The sequence below is a fragment of the Heterocephalus glaber genome, unplaced genomic scaffold, assembly GCF_053883595.1.
Source record: "Heterocephalus glaber isolate CG9 unplaced genomic scaffold, H.glaber_assembly_v1.0 deba00001457, whole genome shotgun sequence".
NCBI lineage: Eukaryota > Metazoa > Chordata > Mammalia > Rodentia > Bathyergidae > Heterocephalus > Heterocephalus glaber.
In genome coordinates this window covers 35,110,862-35,128,516 of record NW_028258305.1, presented here as the reverse complement: position 1 = coordinate 35,128,516, position 17,655 = coordinate 35,110,862, and the positions used below count along the sequence as shown (strand labels likewise).

Genomic DNA, 17,655 nt, shown 5'->3' with positions numbered 1-17,655 from the left:
TAGAAGATGGTTCAGAAAAGTAGGGCATATTCTGCCGTAAGGTGATTATAGTACATTGACAAGTGAACAGGTGATTCTTCTGGAAAATGTGGTCAGGGACAAGAGGATTGAAAGAGGGCAGAAGCTGGAAGGAAATAGAATTTTGAGGCTTTTGGCTTTTTTTTTTTTTTTTAAAGTGGGTAGAGATCTGATGATGTTTAAAGGAGAATTAGTGAAGGTGAGGTTAACTATAAGCTGAATTTAGCCAGAGTTAAAACTCTTCTTAAAAGTTTTCATCCAATGTGTCCTCTCATCTTTTGATATTCTAAACAAGTTAATTCCAAAGTGAGGATTGCTTTGCTACTTCTCCGTTTCACTGGACTCTCTTTACTCTAAGAAGATTGCAAATTCCTATATAATGTGTTTGAAGCTATCTTACCTTTTGGTTCTGAATATTACTTACTTCATTGTCTTACATAGAATAAAATTTGAGCAGATAATATTTTTATCACTTTTTTCTTTGAGCAAATACTTACTTAATGTCCCTGTATGTCAGACTTTGTTCTAGGTACTAAGGATTTAATGATTAGTAATCAGCAATCTCTCTTATTCCCAAGGAGGGAATAATTTAAGGAAGCAGCTATTAAAGGGAGACAGATAATAGTCTTGTATTAGATAGGGAAACAGAGTAAGTGCAGGTTGCAAAAAGATTCTTAAAATGGTACCGTGATAGACAATCATCTTGAGTGGCTACTTGAGATTCTTTTCCTTTGAAACTCTTCTATTATTGGAGGAGAACAATCAAGCTACTAGAGAATTAAATGACTTAAAATGGAAAGAAAAAAGTAATAAGTAATAGACTCTTGGGCATAGTATTTGCTCCTTAGTTTATTATTTCTTAAGTAAGTGGAATACAATGGTTATAATGAATTGTGTGTTTGGGGATTTCATTGATTATTAACCTTTGAACAATATACCAACTGTCTATGTTTTCTCTTTTCCATTTCAGTAATTTGCCATCTTCCATGTATGAATGGTGGCCAGTGCAGTTCAAGGGACAAATGTCAGTGCCCTCCAAATTTCACAGGAAAGCTCTGTCAGATCCCGGTCCATGGAGCCAGCATGCCTAAACTTTATCAGCATTCCCAGCAGCCAGGCAAGGCATTGGGGACACATGTCATCCATTCTACACACACTTTGCCCCTGACCATGACCAGTCAGCAAGGAGTCAAAGGTAAGCTTTTCGTTCCCATTTGGCCCATTCACCAGACCTCTACCTGTCAAACCCATGTAGAAGCCACATCTCTACAGAGGGCCAGGGCTGGTATTGAACAGAAAGCAGTGTGTGATCTGTGGGCTCAGAAATGGCAGTGGAGACAAATGTGGACCCAGCTATGTGGCTGCAGGCCTTTGGAGGTAATAGAGAATTGGCATCTAGGACATAAGAAAATAAAAAGGCCATTCTTATCATGAGAGCTGATTAACGTGAGTGGAACTATCTTGACAAGGCCTAGGAAACAAGAAGAGGGGCAAGTCAGTGGCCTTAATACATGAGTGGGTCTCATAGTGAGTGGTGAGGAACTTTGTACTTGAAGAGGACTTGTAGTTTCAGTTCTAAGCATCATCTAAGCTCACTGGGCTTCTGTTTATTCATGTGTAGGGGAAGGTAAACTAGGTCACTTGGAGCTCAAAAATCCTGTGACTAATTCATTCTTTTAAATCTGGCATCTTTATAAATGCATAAGTTTAAAAAGGAGGTCAGAGCAATGTTGCTGGCTCTTATTCTTTAAACCTGGAATCTTTGCAACAGAAGATGAGATTTTGTTTTAAGGGAGCAGAAAGTAAATCTTGTTACAAATACAAAATAGCATGCTTTGATGGTTTTTGTGTGTATTTGTGTCAGAGGCACAAAAATACATGCGTGCTGTATTAAGAGAATCATGCTTTATGAAACTGGATTTATATTTGCAATGGAAAATGTAAATCCTAAAATTTTGACAACAGAAATTTTATGAGAAATTAAAAAGTAGTTAAACCCTTGAGCTTTATTATCATTTGATAAAATGTACCCACCTATGGCAACAAATGATATAAATGTCAATTTTTATGATCCTACTAAAAAGATTTTTGTGGCATGAATATGCTACTGTTAGAGGTTTTGATGTCTTTATAATTGCAGTTTTTTAAAGCTATAAATGTAGGTTTGTCATTTTGGATATACATTTTGATTTTCAAGAATTCTGATAGCTGTGTGGCAAAAAATACATATTAAGTTATTTTATGTGTAGTGTATATATGTATATAAATGTGTACATCGAATTTACTTTCTTCTTTAAAAATCTTAACTTGCCTTTTAATCATTCACAACTAACAAGTTTTCCTCCCAATCTGTTTTAGTGAAATTTCCTCCCAACATAGTCAATATCCATGTGAAACATCCTCCTGAGGCTTCTGTCCAGATTCATCAGGTTTCAAGAATCGATGGCCCAACAGGCCAGAAAGTAAAAGAAGCTCTGCCAGGCCAAACCCAAGTTTCATACCAAGGGCTTCCTGTCCAGAAGACCCAGACTGTACATTCCACACACTCCCATCAGCAGGTCATTCCACACGTCTATCCCGTGGCTGCTAAAAGGCAACTTGGCCGGTGCTTCCAGGAAACCATTGGGTCCCAGGTAAGCAGCAGTGCTCAGCCCATTTAGTGATGTGTTCTAGTTATGGTGCCATTCCAGTGAAAATGTCAAACTGGGTACAAATGATTTCCTGTTTAGAAGAGGTTGTCAAGTTATGGCCTGTGGACCCGTTTTTATATGAAAAATATAATTGGAAAAGTCATACTCATCTATATGTATTGTCTGTGCCCACCTTCATGCTGTGATAACAGAACTAAAATGGTTCTGATGAGATCATATGGTTTGCAAAACTGAAAATATTTACTGTGTGGCCCTTTACAGAAGGACCCTGCTGATCTATGGTGTATAAGTAATTTTAAGTAGTGCAGTTCCAGAAATGTTACTGCAAGTCCATGATAGACTGTTTATATTTTTTCAATTAGGATGATTTGTGTATAAAAATGTGTCAGGCATGAGATAACTCTACAAAGATGTTTGCAAATAATGGTGTTTTATAACAATTTACAAGTTGGTAGGTATAGTTGAGTTTTGAACCCATTATGCAATAGTAATTCATTGTCATCTTTCATTTTCTTATAAAAATGCATAACTAAAATGGCATGCATGCACTCTTTGAAGTGCATTTTAAAGATCACTGGATTTGCTGTAACTTTAGGCCTATATTTTCATCAGAAATTGAGAGAAAGACTAAGTTTTCTTTAAAACTCATTATTGAATATTGAAGGCAGCCTAAAAGTTTGGTTTCTGTACTCCAGCCATTTCGAAATTATGCGATAATGAGATGGGATTTGTCCGGTGGTTCTCCTTCTGTCCTTTGGTTGTGATTTGTTTGCTCTATACAAAGAGTAGGCATAGGCCTTTGTCATTTACTGAATATTGCAAAATATTGAGAGAAACAGAGGGGGGGGGACTGTTTGTGTGTGTGGGATGGGCACAGAGACAGAAAGGGAGAGAAAAAAACATACTTGGGGATAGTAGAATCAATTGTTACTGCTTTAAAAAACCTGAAAAACACTTTTAGGTAGTGAGTAAGTCAATGTAGGATTATCATGGACAGTAATGATGAACCATTTAGAGCTTTGAATGGTAACAAACAGCCCATTGCAGCACATGTGCCATAGGTTCACCACCACTGTTCTAGGACAAAGGAAATTGGTTTGTGACTCTGAATGGAAGGCAGTGCACAGGAGTGGAAAGAGCATCATGGGGAGTTAGGAGATCTTGGTTAGAGCTCACGGCCCAGCACTTGGTGGCAAGGAACCAAGTTTCTAATCTGCAAAGTTGAGACAAGAATATGGGTTTTGTTAAGATTAAGGAAGATAATTAATGTGAGCCCATCTTTGCAAATGTCATAGAACTATGCAAATATTAGCTTAGAGGATACTGATAATATAGTGAAAAATAGTCAAAGTAGGTGGTTATTTATGTCATGAAACTTCAGTAATACCAAGAAACCCTGGATCTTCCACATACAACCGTTATCTGCTTGTGAATACCTGAAATGCTGGCAGCAGAGCAGCTGATACAGCTTTTCATTCCTCTACTGAAGTCCAAATTAGCAAATGCTTTGGGAGAAGGAGCATCGTCATTTTAAATTTAGTTTAGAAATAAAGACTGGATTTTTATGCTAAGAGTAAGTTTTAATAGGAACAGTGAGGCTGATGATAGAGTTTGTACATTTCATAGTTTTGCCTTAAACCAGCCTTGGAGAGGGAAGATGTATTTGGTGCCATTTGCATTGCTTAGTCATTCCAGCTTAACTTGGTCATGGAGAAAGGAAAAAGCAGATCCTTTTAAAACTGTGTGCCCAGTGCCTTTCTCATCAGTTTCCAAGTTGGAGTACAGATGATAAAATGAAAGAAAATAAGGCATAACAAGCTTATTTTTCTACAGCAGTAGGCAGATGATTGCCAACTAGAAAAAATGAGAGCATATTATTCCCTTGTAACCTTAAACTGGGCTATACAGTAGGCATGAATTGGGGAATTGATGGAGTTGCCCAAATATCCCAACTTGGGATACTTTTGTCTTATCTGGATGCTTCTGTGACTTTTGGTCTGAATGATCCAGATAGTGATCTCAATTCTTAATTCATTTTGCATATGTAGTGGCCAACACACAGCTTCGAAATAAGACCTCTTCTCAGAAAACATTCTCAGCATATCTTTGTCTTCCTGTCCATGAGACATGTTGCAGGATGCTTATGATTGCCTGTTTAATTTTTGCAATTAGGATAACCCAAGCATTTTAAAAATGCCTTGTTGGCAAATACTCAATAGTATATAGATGTGTTCTGCAAAGATGGTTAAAAACATTTGTGCTTTGTTGCTGTGATTGGTTTGAAGACATAGTCACAGCCAGGAGGTAGAGGTAGATTTTAAATGAAAGGCAGAAACAAACAACAGAGAACTGCACATATGCCATCTAATGCTCTACTCACTGGGAGCACTCTTATTACTTGCAGAGTTCAGCTATTGAGAGTTATAATCTAACATTTAGCAGTAGGCACCCACATTTACATGTTATGAGAAGTCATGTAAAAAATAAATTTGATGAGGGCCAGGGATTTAGCTCAGTGGTTCCGGCACCTGCCTCGCAAGCGTAAGGTCCCGAATTCGATCCCCGATACCCAAAAAAAAAGAAAAAAGAAAAAAGAAAAAATTTGATGGAGATTGTCCTTGTTTTTATGGCACATTCTAATAATTAGGCCATAAACTTGGAATTGAAAACACAAATGGAACTTTGATCAGTGTATTTAAATTCAGGGAAGCTTTATTGAATACAATTTCAGAATTGTTTGGATGATAGAGGAAAATGGATGATTGGTTAGGAAAACTAACTCACAGAAGAGGAGAGACAAATTAAATAGGAAAGAGAGCATTGCAAAAAATAAATGAGGAAGAAATGTCAGAAGAGGTCAGAGAAGTGAGATAGCCCGGGATTCAGACTTTAGCATATATACTGAACATCTTTTAAATGTTTTATTATTCATATATGTTTGCAATACATAATAATTACATCCATCTTGGTGAACTGATGTACATATCACACTGATCATTTTTACATCCCACTCTCTCCTCTGCCCCTTCCCATCCTATATCCTTATCCATATCATCCTATATCCATAAAGTCTACCTCCCTGTTGCCTACTGTCTTTCTTTGTTTTTGCTCTTTAAATTATTTATATTTTGGGTTTCTCGTATAAGAGAAGCCTATATCATCTGATTAGTTATCTCTTCTTTAAATTCACCAAAAACCTTACTGAACTGTTTTACCTCCATTGGTATCATTTCACTCCTATCTGCTGTGTAGTTTATGATTTCCTTGACTTTAATGCCCGTGAACCAGTTTTGGTGGAGTTGGGAGTTTTTGGAGGCATTTTGTTGTCTTGTCTTTTCATGCTTCTGTTTTTCTGTGTGTGTGTGTGTGTGTGTGTGTGTGTGTGTGTGTGTGTGCTGGAGTATGCAAATTCTTTGGCCCAGTGGCCTATTTTGGGGAAATGAACCACAGTGTTGTTTATAACCCCCATGGAATTCAGATTTGGGCATAGAGAGAAAACCAGTTGCCAGCCACTACTGTCACCTTGTCTATAGTAGTAAATTCAGTGACAGTGGCATCAAATTTCAACAGGATATTGACAAACTCTACGAACCAGTCATGAACAGCCCTTAAAACAAAGAGGACTATGATTTAAATGAATACAATTAGGCCACCCTTATATTGACCCACAGTAGTTAAGACCACTAATTTCTGCTGGATTTTAGGCATCAGTGCCAGAGCACAAACATACCACTATGTTAAATGCCTTCTGCAGTACCACCCTGTTGACTCTACTGCCACTGAACCTGGCTTCCTCAACAGAATATAAGCCATGATCTTCCTGCTTTAAGCCTGGGCCTTCCAGGGGCTCCCACGAGATCCCTATTTAGCTGTCACCCTCTCTAACCATAACTCCCAAGGCTATCTCTCACCCAGTCTCTGTGGGTATCACTTCAGGCCTTGTTATAGTTTGTGTTTAGATGTTCCCCCAAAGCCTCATGCTTTTTCTAGGTGGCTGAATCTAGAGTGTGATTGATTCATGGTGGGGCTAGGCCCAAAGGCACTAGGATTAAGGGCATGGTGTTACCTGCCTTAAGTAGTCTGAATGAGATAAAAGGGCAGAAAGATGCTCTTAAGGTCCCTTGTTACCTTTACTGCCTTGTGTGTGCTATGTTTCTCCTCTGCGATTCCAGCCTTGGAGCCAGCTGATTAGGGACTGAAACCTCTACAAACTGTGAGCAAATAAACCCTTTCCCCTTTAACTTTGAGTGTCGGGGGTGTTTTGTCTCAACAAGAGAAGAGTAACTTACATAGTCCTGAAGTGAAACTGTTCTACTGGGTGTGGTTCTGGTTGTCACCTCTGTTGCCTTGTGCTGTGGAGAACCCAGGAGGTGGTTGGGGGCACTTGGTCCTGGGCTCGGTGCAGGGCCCAGTGGGCTTTAGCCTCAGCTGTGGGTGGGGTGCTCAGTTTCCAGGTCCCCTTGGCTTGACATGGGGCCTGGGGAGTGTCAACTCAGCACCCTTAATAGTGAGACAACCAGCTGTTATGTGCCTGCTCATGCAAACAATGTGAAGTTTATAGTGCTACCCTCAAAGTATTCTTGTCCTGAATGCCTAACCTGAATCTGTTCACACTATTGCACCTAACTTTCAGGTGATAGGAAATACTGAGTGTAACGAAAGGTTTTTAAAGTATCACATATTAACAGAAAAAAATAGCTTCATAATGTAGAGCATTATCTTAAAAAAAATCATAGCATGAAAACAAAAATAGGGTGATTTTTCTAGAAAGAAACTGAGACCCAATAATGAACGTAATATGTGAACCTTAATTAAATCTTTATTTATTAAAAAAGGAAGAGATATCTTGTGAACAATTGGAGAAATTTAAACATGAACTGGGTACTAGGTATTATTTTAGAATTATTACTAACTGTCCTAGGTATGATGACAGTTTTGGGATTATGTAGTATGTCCTTATTCTTCACAGATGAATGCTGGAATTTTAGAAGTGAAGTGCTGTAATGTCTTTAGTTTACTTTCAAATGTATTTCACACAGAGATTTGGCAAAATGATGATAGTTGCTAATTCTGAGAGGTCCACATGTAGGTGATCCTTGTTAGTCTTTGAATGTCTCAGCATATTTGAAAATGTTTTTATAAGAAGGGAGGAAATACTGAAATTCTCCATAAATTGAATAATGTACTTTCCAGATAAACTTCAAAGTTATAACTTAAATTAATACATTTTAAAAGAAGAATTTTAATAGTTTTAACTTTTTGAGTGGGGTGGATGTTGAAATTGGCCTTATTTCAAGCATGAAATGACCAGTGGACAATATGAGAAGTAAAGTTGAAAACAAAGAGAGAAACATAGGGTGTTTTGTGAAAAATCAAGCCACAGCATTTGATTATAGGATGCTGTGAACAACAGTCACAACAAAAATCACAAGGAGTTGGATATTCTGAAGTTTCTTGCTTTAGAAATCAGATAAGTGCTTATCATCATTGATTAGCTGACCACCAAGGGACCAGGACGGGAAGATGAGTGGCAGTATCTTGTTAATGAGCTGTCCCATTCTTGAATCCATTGCTGCTTTACAGATAGACTGATAGAGACTTGATGGTGACAGTTCCATGGTCATTGAATAGGTCTACTGATGATAGTTAAATTCATGACAAGGAAGGACATTTCTTTGACTTCTATTATAAACAGAAAGGAATGAGAAAAATAGAATTGGAAATATCTGTAATGTTTTTCACCTTGAGAGGAAGTGCCAAAATGTAGAGGAAAAATCATTTCTGCTGATTTACTGTTGTAGAAAGTGATGTTTAATCTTTCAGGGTCCAAAAAAAAATGTTGTCTTGCATTAAGCCCATATAAAGCGAGCCTGTCTAACCTGAGATCTTGGGCTGCACGTGGCCCTGTGCACCTAATAAAGAGGCCCTGCAGGAATATAAACTTCTAACATTAGTAAGTGATTTTTAGTAATATTTTTTATGGCTCAGTTATGCAGTGCTTGATTGTAGACTGCCTGGGCGATAACAGAAGCCTGTGTAGGAAAGACACTGAATGCCAACTCCACCTCTGTGCCAGCCACACTCCGTCAGGTAGAAACCTGTGAGTATCAGTATCAGGGTGTTATACATGAGTAAAATAGTTATTACCTACAGTAGTATAGTCAACCTACCGATAGGTAGGTATTCCCAGGAAGACAGGCATTTTATTTTTGTTAATTAGACAAGTAAGTTTTCTTATTAAACTTTTATTTAATTGTGTCACTTCATAAAATAATAAGTTATAAGTTAAAATAATTTTTGCTATTGTAATATAGGAAGTATAAAAGTATTAAATAATTTTTTGCTCATGATATTGTTATATTTGTAACATTATTAATACTAGAAATGTTATAATAAAATTATATGAGGAAGACTTGTTACTTACATACATTAACCATATTATATATTTTATATTGTAACCCAGGCTATTCTCCTTGATTTATTGGGGCCCAGATAAACCGAAAGATTGGACACTCATATAAAATACTAATTTTTGTGTGAATCAGCTGGAATGTAGACATCACTAGATTTACGTTATTCAAAGAATAGAAATTAGTAGAACATGTAGGCTGGCTAAAAGGAATAGGCTTCTTGAATATGAATCAAATTTGAAGTAGTTGGCAAGTCATAATGTTGGAAGACTTAGCTTTCTGTGCTACTTGGAGGAAATTATAGTACTCCATATATATTAGAAAACATTTGCTAGAGTTGTTCACTGTGTGATCAAGTTAGAATTACAATTCCATTGGTTACAATTATCGGCTCCTTTCAGGGCAATCTCATGTTTTCTTGAGTTTAAAATTTGAACATTTCCATGCTGTTTTCATCTCTGAGGAGAGGCCAAGTTTCAGAAAATACTTCTCAGACCTGTTATTGCAGCACAGGGACATTAAACGTGTGCACCTTTTTTTGTTGTATAAGGGTGTCCTTTGTTTTATTGGCTCTCTTAACAGTGACCTAAATTTGAAATTTACTTGGCATCTGAAACTTTGGTTGTTTCAAACATGTTTTACTTATTGCCCAGTTACTGGAAACAAATATTTTATAGTGACCTAAGGAGGCCACGTGGATTGAAAGGGCCTTGTATGATTAGAGTCACAATGCAGAGCTCAGGTTGAGCTTCTGTGCTGGGTCTGCCATTGGCTGGTTGCTCAACCATGGATTCTTTGTTGGATGTGGAAACGTACCCTGTAATTAGATACAGGCATTACAGAGGAGACAAAAAAATTCACATGCGTCATGGCCTTCCTATTGCAATTGCTGAAAGAGCAGAAAATTGTTCATATAAACAACCTGGTTAACTAAGAAGCACAGAAATACTGGAAGACCTGAAGGAGATGCAAAGAGAAGAGGTCATTTTCTTAGTACCACACTCTGGCACAGGTAAAGATGATCAAGTAACACACAAGCCCACTTTCATATTTTGTAGCTATAAAACCCTCATAAAGATTAACCATAAGAGTCAAATGCTAAGATTAAGGTCTCTGATTTATATTCTAGATAAGAAAATAAAATTTATGTAAATCAGAAAGGAAAGAAAGGACTAATCCTTGATATGAAATGCAAAAATCACTGGAAAAAAATCTTTCATTCCTTTAATTGTTCATCATTCTTTAAGTATTCAAGATAGGGCAAAATTGAATTAAAGCGACACAAGAGTTGTTTGGGATTCTCTTTAGAGGTGTTAGAAGTTGTTCCAGGATTTCTCTTTGGACAGAAAATATGAAAACAGAAAGGACCATTGGAGAAAAAGATTAATTGGAGATATGTCTCGTTTGGCAGATGTATTCAGTAATATCCTCCAGCTTTAAACCTTTGCACTGAAATACAGTCCCCCCACTGTAAAAGGCCAAATAGATGTGCTTAACTTTGTTATAAAAAAATAGATATCATTGAGAAATTAATAGGAAAGTGTGAACTCGTCAAAATAAAAAGTATTACATGGCTGAGAGTACTTAAAAAAAATCTCAATACTTCTATCACAGTACTTTAAATGAAGAAAAAATATTTCTTGGTTTCCATTGCAGAGAGGCTGATGAGAAACCGGGGAAATAAATCCCATATGGCAGAAAAAAGATGGATGGATGGATGGATGGATGATGAGTTGGACAGACAGACGGACAGACATAGATGTAGAAGAGTTGTGCTGCAGACTTTCAAAATCTTTTCTCAGAGAAGGGAAATGAATTTATTGTTTAATGAAGAGAGCTGGGATATTAAATTCTTCTGAGAAGCCTACTCTTAAATTTCCCCAGAATCTCTTCTGTTTGACTATATAGGGTGAGGCCTAAAGTTATGGTGAAAAGCTAGCTTTATTTTGGCAGAAACCATGCTGGAATTATTGCAACACTTTTTTATACTGGTTTTTTCCCTAAACTGAATCCATCAACTACATAAATAGATTAGAAGTCTAAAGAAAATGCTTATAAAACATTCTATGAAGGATTTTTCATCTGTCACTCATGTAGTGTCCCTTATGAGGGAAGGACTGAGTCAAGCCCAGCTTGGTGCAAAGGTGGTAGGGGTGAGTATCTACCCCTCTGCCTCTCACTGTGGCCCGAGGCCATGTGCCTTTAGGGCCAGGGCCCTCTTGGGTAAGGTGAGCTTGGGCCAAGGCAGTATTGTTTGTCTTTTAGAGGTGCTGCTGGGCATGATTGGGGAAGGTGGGCTCAGATCTCCCAGATATCTGCTTTCCCCATGAGCAGAGAGCTCTGCTGGGGTATGCTGATTGCATTTACCAAAGTTTGGCCTCCTTCAGGTAGAATAAGTCATTAACACCAGGTACTTCCCATGCCATCTGGGTTTTTCTTCAGTGTCTCTCTCATGTACTCCTTTGGCATCATCTAAAAGACATTTAATTAAGTGTTAGTCTGGTTGTCTTTAGTGGCTCTAACATAGCTGCCCTTGCCAGTCCTTACCTGCATCGACAGCAGAGGTATCACTGAAGGCATTGAGCACATCTCGGTGATAGGTGCTGAAGCCCTTAACTGTTTGCTGGTCTTGTTCCAGTAACTTCTGCCAGATTGACTTCGTGCAGAAGCCCCTTTCCTGGAGTCAAGAAAGATCAGTAAAGACGGGGATAAGATCCAAAGGGGAGCAACAGTGCATGTGAAAGAGAACATGTGCGCATGTCTCTGGGCTGCTGCCAGTGCAGAGGAGCTGCTAGTTTTACTTGAATTAGGAATGTGGGGCTGAGACTTCAGGATCATTACAATACAAAGGCTTAGGATTGCAGTAGAGTATTTCAGAGAAGTGGGATCCACATGGTTCCCTTACTATACATGAAGGCCCGGTCTTCACCTAGGGAGCAGTTTCCTGGGAACCCAAGGGTGTCACCTTCAGGTGTTCACTCTCCCTGACCTCCTCCTTCATTGGTTTTTCTTGATCCCCTTCTCTCAGGTGTTTTTTCTATTTTATTGGCAAGAAAAATGCCTTTATCATGACATGGAGTATCAAATGTCCGTATTTTGCACCTCTAGGGTACACTAAAATAATATACCTACTAATTATTAGACTCTTTTTCCATAGGTGTAGGCATTGAAAATAATTATGGGGCATGTTAAACCACTTCTGATATTGGTACAGGAGCAGGATCTAATGGTCACCGTGTTTGAGGATGACAGTTCTGAGCATGTTGAAAGTAGTTTCAGGAGCTCATGGCTTGAACTGAAGGTTGGTGTAGGCTCTATACATTATAAGAAATGTTTAAGATTCACAGGTAGTATTCTAGGATCTCACATTGTTTTTAGCTCTGTGTGATCTCTTGAAATTGAGATCTGCTAAACTTAAGAGGAATCATGTGGTTTACTAAAAAACCAGTCCTCTGGGATTGGTAACATAAAGTTGTAGGGGGAGAAGTGGCATTGCCTTGTGCTGAGAGATGACAGCATCCTTAGCCTTCTCCTCACCCTCTGCTTTCCCCACATGATGATACGACTATCTCTTTTCATTCATCCTTTCATTTTTTTTCTTTTCTTCTATCTGCAAAGACACAGTTAAAAGTTTGGTGTCAGTGAGGTCACTATGAATTTCCTTTCCTCTAGTCATACTGCCATTGTCTAGTTTCAACATGTCTGCTTTAAAGGAATTATTTCAGAGCAGGAAAATCGTTTTTTGATAGTCTTCAGCTCACTTGTTTACTGTATTTTAATTATGTCTGAAGGCTCCCAGTGGTGGGTCAACTCCAGTAAGCAAGGATTTGCCACCACTGAGAATATTTCAAACAGATCTTCAGATCTGAGGAGAGTTCTAAACTTTGAGCACAAGTGTTCTAAGTATTTTGAATAGAAGCAGCAACACCTCCAAGGTGACCAGTCTACCAAGGACTGGTTTAGAATGCAGAAACTATACTAGACCTAAGAATGTGGTCTTAGCATTCTGTGGTTTTGGAGTAAACTTCTTAAACAGTATCTGTTTATAAAATTGATAGATGATAGAGAGCTTTACATTTATGACCAAATTTTTCCTTTAGGTATCTTCCCAAAATAGCTAAAAATATCATAGTACAGTGGTACATGTATAACCATGTTTATAGCAGCACAATTCATAGTAGCTAAATCTTGGAAGTGGCCTATGTGTCCATCAATAGATGAATGGATTAAGAAAATGTGGTATTTACACACATTGGTGTAGAATTCTGCCATAAAGAAAGATAAACTTGTGTCATAGGAAAATGGATGTACCTCGAGACCATGTTAAGTGAAATAAATCAGGTACACTAGCTTAAATATCACAGTGGTTTTTCTTATATGAGAAACCCAAATTATAAATAAAGAACAAAATAAAAGATAGATAATAGGAGGCACATAGATCTTTTTCAGATGAGATGGGGATTAGGAGATGGAGGGAGACTGGAAGGAAGAGAGGGAATGAGGATAAAAAGGGAATTAAGATGTGTTAGGTACCTGGACCAGCTCCACAAAGGCATGTAAACACACTAATGTACTAATAAAAATATGGAAAAACCCAAAGCAATGTGAGAGATAGGAAAAGGAGATATTCTTGTCTTCTATATGTTTGTGGAAACCAGGGAGACTCAGAGAAGTTGGGCCCAGATTGTACCAATATATCCAGGTTCATAACTCTTATTCCATTTTAGCAAACTCACCACGTTGCTGACCTTGATTTCTTCATTTTTCACATAACTGGCTCATCTAAGACAACCAAAGCATCTTTGAATCCTGAAGCCCTCTGACTATGATAATTTTAACATCTTTCCTCTTTTTTATAGTCTTAGACACCAGTGATATTAATATGTGTACAGGACAAGGGGCAGAAGAATCAAGTACAGTGAATACCTGTTCTGCTCGCAAATCCATTCTGACTTGAGAGACTTCTCAGCTATCGGTTCATCCAAAATGCTTTCTAGTACATCTTCATCCTGCATTTCTCTCTCTTCCCTGAATTTTTGTTGTGTTAGAATCTAATTAGACTGTTTTAAATTTAGTTATCTTAAAGTTGGTACTTTTGTGTCATTTTGCTCTTCATAAACTTGTGATTTTCATGAGAGCAGGTCACCTGTGAAGTGAGCTCAGGGCTTGGCACAGATGAATCATTGGTGTCATATTAGTCAGGTGCGAATAGGATGTGCTGCAGTAACAAATAAACACAACGAAAGTCTTCATTTTTCCTGTTCTGGGCAGCTGACAGGGAAGCACAAGACCGTGCTCTGCACATCTCTTAGGAACTTGGGCTAAGGGTGGTTCTGTGTTACTGCTGTGCTATGCAGAACACTTGAGTTCCTCAGTTTCTACAGCCCAAGAGAGGTGCTTCTGGGACACCCATTCTTGTTCTCATAGCCCATTGTTCAGAACAGATCACATGACCCCAGTGTGTGTGTGTGTGTGTGTGTGAGTTCCATTCATATATTGAAGCCTTAGTCCCCAGTGTATCTGTATTTGGAGGGAGAGCCCACAAGGAGATAATAAAAGTTAAATAAAATCAGAAAGGTGGGCCCTTACATAACAGGATTAGTGTCCTTAGAAGAAGGGACACCCGGGCCGGGGATTTAGCTCAGTGGTGCCGGCCGGCCTCGCAAGCACAGGGTCCTGAGTTCGATCCCCAGTACCAAGAAAAAAAAAAAAAAGGACACCAGAGAGCTTGGCCTGTCTGACTTTCCTCCTGCACACTCATAAAGATGAGGTCATGTGAACTCACAGCCCACAGCCGCTGCCTCCAAGTCAGGAACTGACCATGCTGGCACCTCCGTCTTAGGAAATAAACGACTATCGCTGAAGCCACCCAGTTTATGGTACTTTGTTATGACAGCCTGAGCTGAAACCAGTAGGCAGTTATGAAATGTGGGGAAGCAAGTGGTTCTTTGGTGAGCAGTAATTTTTCTTGCCACAAGTGATAGGGCAGTGGACAAGACAGACATAGTTCCAGCTCCCTACGATATAAATGAACCTGTTACTTTTATTTGTGGCTTTTAGTTTTTCTACATGACTTGCTACCAAACCACAGGTAAGTAGTAGTTTTTGAGTTCTGTGTACTTGGTTGAAGCAGAAAAACTGAAAGCTCAACCAAATGAGAGGCATATGTTATAATTGCTCAAAGTGCTGTGAGGCCTAAAATGTTTTTTGTTCCTTTGATTATCTTTATATAGACAAAAAGGGAACTGGCAAGAAATAAAGCTTAACAGAGAAAATTTCTGTCAATGTCGTGATAGAATAAACCTTGAGGAAAATAGGCCTTTATATTCATCATTTTGGAAGTGATCTGGTTGCCATAGTAATAATAATTGTGCCTAGATACCTGTCTTTATTTTTACTGTCCATATGAATCTTTCTTTGTAGACATCCCTGGTAATAGAAGTTAAAATAAATATGTTGTATTCGTTTTGCCTTAAAAAGAAAGGCTAATGAGAATTATGATATCAGAATGTAATTATGCCATACTTAATTATTGTTGCAGTATAGGAAGAACAAAATGTACATATCACATCTTGGAAGGCTTGACTCTTGAAATGCTCACATCATTGTAGAGGTGGAGAAAACAGGCAGCCCAAATTTAATTGTTTCTTTAGAAAAGATGTAGAGTAGAATCATAGGTTTCATGCTGAAGAATTTCTTTCCTTTGTATGTTAACTTTAGAAACCATTTTTGCCTTGGTGTAACTTTAAAAATACCATTTCATACACTAGAGTAGTTGTCTGGAATTCCTTGAAGCCCATGGTTTGGCTTCAGCAGGCTTTAGAAAAATACACTGTCAGAAATTGATGTGGATACATTTTCAGCAGTTAATACCCTAGTAATAGTAGATACCTTATAAAATCAATACCCAGGAATATCAGAGGATTATGGTTGTATCAGATACACCAAATGCCTAACATTGTTTTAATTACTCTAATAGAAGAAAGCTGGGTGGACTAAAAAACAAATCTTTGCCTATAAAGAATGTTCTGCTCAAGCCAAAGAAAATTTTTTACAAGTTTTTTTTTTTTTTTTAGAAAATCTGGAAGTATTTAAGCGTTTTCCTTTTCTTTTTATGAGACAATGCCTGTTACCCTGCCAGTGCTGCATTGTACTGAGTTCTCCTTTATGACATGGACCGACAGGACAAGTTGATCAAATGTGTCGCTCTAGTTGCATTAGCGAAAGGGTTCAGAGATTTGAAACTTTGTCTTATTGGCCCACAGAAATAAACATATTTAATGTTCTAGTACAGGGACACTGAAGAGCTCTCATGAAGCTTTCCTGTTTAATTTAGAGCTATAGTGGATCCAGAGACTAGAAGAACACCGTTTTCCTTCAGGGATTGGCTCAGAGGTTGGCTGTGTAGAAAGGTCAGTTTCCCCTTCATAGGGCACTGATGCTGGCCCTCAGCCAGACATCTGGGGTTTGCCTGGTGTTAGGTGTCTCTTTACTGTGGCTTGACAGCGCTTGTTGGGAAGGGGATCGTATGTGCTGAACTTAAAAACCCTTCTGCTATCTTCTTGAGGAAAAATATAGCCAACAGCCTTTAATTTCATATTTTATTCTCTGATTATTTCTGATCATGTTTATCTTAAATGTAATTTCTTCTTTTTTTCCCCTATGAATGATATACTCTGTCCTGGCTAATTCTTTTTTACATTTAAGGGTATCAGAGATAGAAAAACTATACCTTCATAAAACACTTAATCTTCCTTTTCTTCCTCCTCATTTATCAATATCTCTGCATTTACCATTGTTTAAAAGATGCCAGTTATTTAGTTAGAAGCAATCTGATGCTTTGTTTCTTTGGGAAAAGGAACGATGACACTTCCTTGTCCCTGTCTCCTGGTTGAGTTTCATATCCACATAGACATCTAGTCCCACATTTGGAAAGTGCTCCGTGGCTCAGCACCAGCTTGTTTTCTGACTTTCTGCGTTCATTGTCTTTGCCCCCTTGATGTTTGGACTGCCATCCTGTCCTTACCCCTGTTCTCCCAGTCAGTGGTTGGTCTTGTGCTTTGCTTGAGCTTTTCCATTGCCCTGGAATCTCTCCCCAGTGGTACCACTGAGTCACTTCCTTATTTCAGCTCTTGGCTAAACACAGTCCTACTTACTTTTGCAAGGGTTACAGTGAATCACCCTTCTATTTTATTTCTTGTTTCTCCTCAGTGCAATCTCTTGAGTATTTTGAAGAACCTGTATTACTTTAACATTTTAAGTTTTGTTTGTTTACTCCATTTGCTCAGTGCCTTATTCTCCTTTGAGAAAATGTTCTTTATTCAAGCTTAAGGTATTTTATTTGTCATTATATAATGGTTCCTAATAACAAATTGAGTTATATACATGTGAAAGTATTTTAGGATCATCCTTTGTAAAAGTCTTACCCAGTCAGGCTAACAGTAGGTCCATGACATTATGCCCGCCATCATGGAGTAGCCCTTTTTTATAGTTAAATATCTGAATGCCTTTAATGCATGTTCCCTGAGAGCCTATCAGATGGCCTGCACTTAACTCCTGTCACAGGTTTTACCTGC

The 17,655-nt window shown here is 38.2% G+C and overlaps 1 protein-coding gene across 15 annotated transcripts in view; it reads left to right on the top strand.

The window, feature by feature from the left end:
- Positions 1–17,655, top strand: part of Ltbp1 (latent transforming growth factor beta binding protein 1) — a 435,679-nt gene that overhangs the window by 264,137 nt on the left and 153,887 nt on the right. For all 15 annotated transcript variants that reach the window (XM_087216162.1, XM_087216160.1, XM_087216159.1 and 12 more), the window contains 2 exons: positions 989–1,213; positions 2,377–2,651. In XM_087216162.1, coding sequence (XP_087072288.1) covers positions 989–1,213; positions 2,377–2,651 — 500 coding nt within the window. The remainder of the gene's footprint in view (positions 1–988; positions 1,214–2,376; positions 2,652–17,655) is intronic.